General features: G+C 48.0%; 1 protein-coding gene across 1 annotated transcript in view; it reads right to left on the minus strand.

The window, feature by feature from the left end:
• The window catches only part of LOC125953338 (homeobox protein six1), a 21,366-nt gene that overhangs the window by 15,664 nt on the left and 702 nt on the right, over positions 1-5,000 (minus strand). The window contains exon 2 of the mRNA XM_049682831.1: positions 118-328. Coding sequence (XP_049538788.1) covers positions 118-328 — 211 coding nt within the window. The remainder of the gene's footprint in view (positions 1-117; positions 329-5,000) is intronic.

Raw genomic sequence — 5,000 nt, forward strand, 5'->3', positions numbered from 1 at the left:
GCGGGTGACTGGCTCTATCTTTAGCGCGGGTGAACATCCTTCTACATTTGCTACCATGTTGTCGGCCAGCGAAAGCCGGCTGCAGGTTGAGGATTCACCAGCATCGTTCAGACTTACCTTTGAGCCAGAGTGCTTGTAGTTTGGCGTGATTGTGCGGGGAGTACTGATGGTGTTCGAGCAGCCGGTACAGCTCCTTGAAGTTCCCCCGGTGGAACGCAACCACCGCTTTGGCCTTCAGCACGGACTCGTGAAGCTGTAGCTTATCACACTGTGGCAGCGACCAGAGAAATCGTCCTAGTCGCTCGACATTACCGGCCTGTTGGAGAACCTGAAGTAATAGAAGAAGTGATTAATTCACTCGTCAAGAATACACTCAACAAATATTCAAAAGCCCTTGGCAACGACACTTTGAAAAAAAAAACTTTCATTGAACAGGAGCACTTCTTTTTTATGTTGAACATTGCAAAGGACATCGTAGCAACACTGTTTCACACCACACACCACAGTTCAGTGTAGCCAAGGTCGGAGAGAAGCGAGTCTCAAATTCCAACGAAAGTAGTTCCAACAACGTCACCCGGCATGATGCTAACCCATATCTCTGCCAACGATTTCAGAATCTCTTCTAGTCCCGTTACGCTTCCCGTGCGGATTGTGACAAATAAAATGAAAATAAATCAGCTACACATGTTCCCAGAGGGGAAGCGCTTCTGGCTGATGATGGTACGACGCTAAAGTGATGGAGCGCGTCTTTTAGTCTTGGGCGGCAGCAGGAGTGCACCGAAACAGACCAACTGGTGATCATATGTTAACGCTTATGACAAGTTTATTAGTCCGCGAAGGCAGCTCCTTCTGGTGGAATTTGTGCAACATATCCACGACGCACTTCAATGCACGCAGAGGCTAGCTAATGGGCCAGTAGTTGGCGGGCAGTTTATTGGACAAATTGTTGCAGCTGGTCGTATGCTGCCGCATTCCGGTCGCATCGTTTTGCCTAGCCCGTTCTGGCTTAGCTAGCTAATGCGCTGTTAATTTGGTAACGAGCATCAATCGCCCCAGCGTCGGCGTCCCCCCAAATTTACAGGAAAACATAAATAAGATATTGGTCTTTAAACACCTTATTCCTGACAATCCAACCGTGGGGATGGTAATTCCCATTCGTAATCGCATTCCGGATCACGAGACCAGGAAGTCCATAAATTGATACTCAACAAGCCCACCGATTCCCGGGAGACTTCTCGTTCCTCTCCGCACGGAAAGAGTCCGGAAATGTTGGGAAAGCCGGAGGAATTGAAGTGGTGGCTCCCTAGGGAGCAATAGCAAATCAAATTTACCACACATCTCCGGGCGTAGCTACTTAGCACTTTCCCAAAAAGACCAAACAACGCGCCAAGCTGCCGGAAGTGACGTGCGCGGTAGGACACCGAAACGAACCCGGAGCGATCAGGACTAATCTTCGTCAATTAGGCGGTGTGCACGCCGGTCTACCGTCGAGTATGATTCGTACCGACAGACCGAACGACAATGTTGCGAACCTGGTCTTCTAGCTTTGCTGGCACGGCTAATAATAGGCCGGATAGATTGTCGCCAGATAGATGCCGCGCTGGGAAAACTGCGATAAACCATGGTTTCTGACATTTAGCATGCCCTTTTTGCCGTGCGGCGTAGATGGATGTCCTGATGTTTTCCTAATTAATACGATTACTGTTGGGCGTGAAGGCAATGTGAAGGCAGGTTTATTATATGAAGCCAAGGATTGCTAATCATTGCAGGAATTATACTTATTTTACATATGTTTCAAGCATGGCAGGAACGGTAACCATTTGTCATATCATGGAAAGTAGATGTGAGAAAATGTTTTGTAATGATTTAGCTTTAAAAACCACAATAATGACAATTCCTAACCAGAAAACCGCGTTGTGTTTGGTTCTTCAAATACTCTACTATTCGAGAAAAACAGATTAAAGTTTAATTCAATCTGTTTAAAATTTAAAAGTTCCACATTCTCACAATATCTAATTACATTTCCTGGTTCCTTCCTAACTCCCGCTAGACATGAAGCATAAGCCATCGAAGCGATCAAAGCACAGAAGGTCTATGACACTTTTGCGACACGCATTGATGGATCGCCGTACTTGCGCATAGCTGGGACCTCTGGTCTCTGGCCACCACCAAGTACCGTACGGCTCTTTGTACGATCGTGTTCCGCTACAACTAACCAAGCATTTATGCCGGAGCGCCATGCCAAGTTATGTTCCCTCCTGGACAGCAAAAAGTAGACTAAATGGAGACGCACTGCCCTCGTTCGGCGGGTCAGATATCGCACCGGCAATCACTCTGTAAAAATGGTGGGAAAATATGTTCCCACACGCACAGCACTTTTTGGAAAACCGAGCGGCCAGTGTGTGTGTGTGAATGTGTGTTTTGTTGATTGTTTTATTCGCGTGTTCCATTTAAGTTCAAGCAATTCTGTTCTGTGGAGCATGGCAAATGATCCACCGAAACTACGAGTGATACGTTTTCGTTACTAAACGAATTACACATTCTCGCACGTCGGTAACACTATACCACCTCGACTTCACCGTCTCACTGTCCATTTCATCCTCTCGAATCTAAAATCGCTTCATAAATTCATCCCCAAACGAGCGCATAATGTGCGAACCGATCGTCCTCGTCCTCACCGGACTGGACGAGACGGGACTGTGGCTAACGGTGCTCGTAAAAGCAAAATCTACGAAATGCTCATCCAACCGACAGGTGAGCCATGCGCCAGCGTCGTCTGGCAGCAGGATGCGGACCCTAAACATGCATTAAATTGTATGATCTATTTTTAAAAGATATGCCATCCCGCGATCGCCATCCCCTCGCTCGAACTGTGCGATCGTGTTCGTGGTTTCATAAATCAGTGACGGCCGTGGCCGTCTTGATCTTGGCGAGCCGCTCCGGCCGGGTTTGCCGGTGACATGAAATTGCTACAACGTAGCAAATGTAAACTGATTTCGGCGGCCAACACCACCAGCACCACCGACCGCCGATGATGTGCCGATGATGGACGGATGGTCCGGTGCGCACGTTGGAGTGACACACGGCGATTTAATCCGGCCAAGCGGAAGCGAAGGAGTTTTATGGACCGCACCAAACGAGAAAACCGCCAAAGATGAAATGTTTAGTGGACAATTAAAAATAGTTTCAAATCGCCGGGGCAAACACCGGAGCGGAGCACACACGCTGGGGTTTGGGGGATCTCAATCTCAATATGTTGGAATATTCTAATACGCCTACGATCAATCCACAGTCAGCATATTCTTTGAAGCACTGCGCGTATTTATGTTCGAATGATTGCCTCCCAAATCAAATATCCTTTAGAGTGGGATGGATGTGTCCACGAGAGGACGGATCCTTTTGCTAGGCCAAGCAACCGAAACAGTCCATTCTGATACGATCTTCCGGGGTCCGGGAACACTTCCACTTAACATTCCTTGTTTGTCTTCTGCCATTCTCGGACCCGGCCCTCCTCCACTTGACCGCTTGGTGGTTAATTTGTCGACTGTCCTTGCCGCCGTCGGAAGAAGCCAGAGAATTCAAGGAATGTAGGTGCCAAGAACCGAAAAAAGAACCGTTTTTAAGCAAAATCTTCGACGGAGCAAGGGAGAAGGAGGCAATCAAGGAAACGAAATGGCAAAGGACCCATAAGTGTTAAAGTGTTTATAAAGCACTTTTGACTGCAACAGCAACGGCAGCAGCATCAGCATAAACATAAACCATAAACGCCGACCGAAATTAATGGCGAGAAAACGGAAAAGGAATAAACAATGCATGTGTGCAACACATGGCCGACAGGATGGCACCAGCGTCCTGCTGTGCTCTGGTGTGCAGAAACCTTTGATGATGAATTTACTGGGGCGTCTAAGTTTGATTGACTATTGGAGGACAAGGCATTTCCGGTACATGCAGTTACTGTTACTGGACGATGATTCAAGCTAGTCGTCGCTCGCTAATCTCGCTGACTACAGCTAATATCAACTTGAATCCGTTCCGTCTTTTGCGTTCTGCGTTCTGGTGGTCTTTTTGGTTGTCATAAACCAACGGTGTTACAGGAAAATGGCCTCGATTTAACCGAACGCACACACACAACCCTTACACGGTGGATAGAGCTGGGGATAGGAAGCCATCCCGTGGCAGATAGAGCACCGGAGGGCGCTTGGCGATGGCGATGTCCCGGACCCCAGACAAACAAACATTATATCCTCGGCACCACTACCACATAGGAGCATCCAGGAGGGCTCAAATGTCGTCGTCTCCGGCCCTCCTCTCGGTGGGCTCGGCCAACTGGCAAATCATATCGAATTACATCCAGTCCCTAGACCGCCATGATGGCCACTTTTTTATGTTTCAGCGCCGATGAAGACACTAACACTGCATTCGGTTCACCGACGGTAACATCTAGCCAAGGAAAAGTGTCTTATGTTGGGATGATCGGCATAAAGTATCTAGCTGGCTTCTTGAAGATGTGTCCCAAGAGGCCCATTTAATAGCAGGAGCTGGAATGCGTCTGTTGGAATGCGCTTGGAAGTCTCGAAACCGTGAAATGCTGTCGAGCAACACATAATTCATTCGAACTTCGAATGATCGCTCCTGCCATCCAGCATCAAATCCACCAGGTGCACCACCAGGGCCAGGGTTTATCTAGAATCCAGTTCGATCGGATTCAAACCCTCTGCTTGCCATTTTATCCAACGACACTCTGTCATCGAACTACTTTCTTCACCTATAACGTCCAGCATCATCAAGAGGATCATTTCGTAGACGCTGTAGACGATGACGACGAGGACGACGACGAATGACAAACGGTCGACCAAAATCTTGGAAACATTCAAAACAAATGCTCAAACTGCGACGGAGCGAGAAGGGGTTAACGAAAGATAAACTCCGAAAAAGGGAGATTTCGAGTCGAATTTATCGGTTCCCCACGACGGGACACCGTCAGATGGGAGCAAGTTGTT

Source organism: Anopheles darlingi, chromosome 3, assembly GCF_943734745.1.
Source record: "Anopheles darlingi chromosome 3, idAnoDarlMG_H_01, whole genome shotgun sequence".
Lineage (NCBI taxonomy): Eukaryota > Metazoa > Arthropoda > Insecta > Diptera > Culicidae > Anopheles > Anopheles darlingi.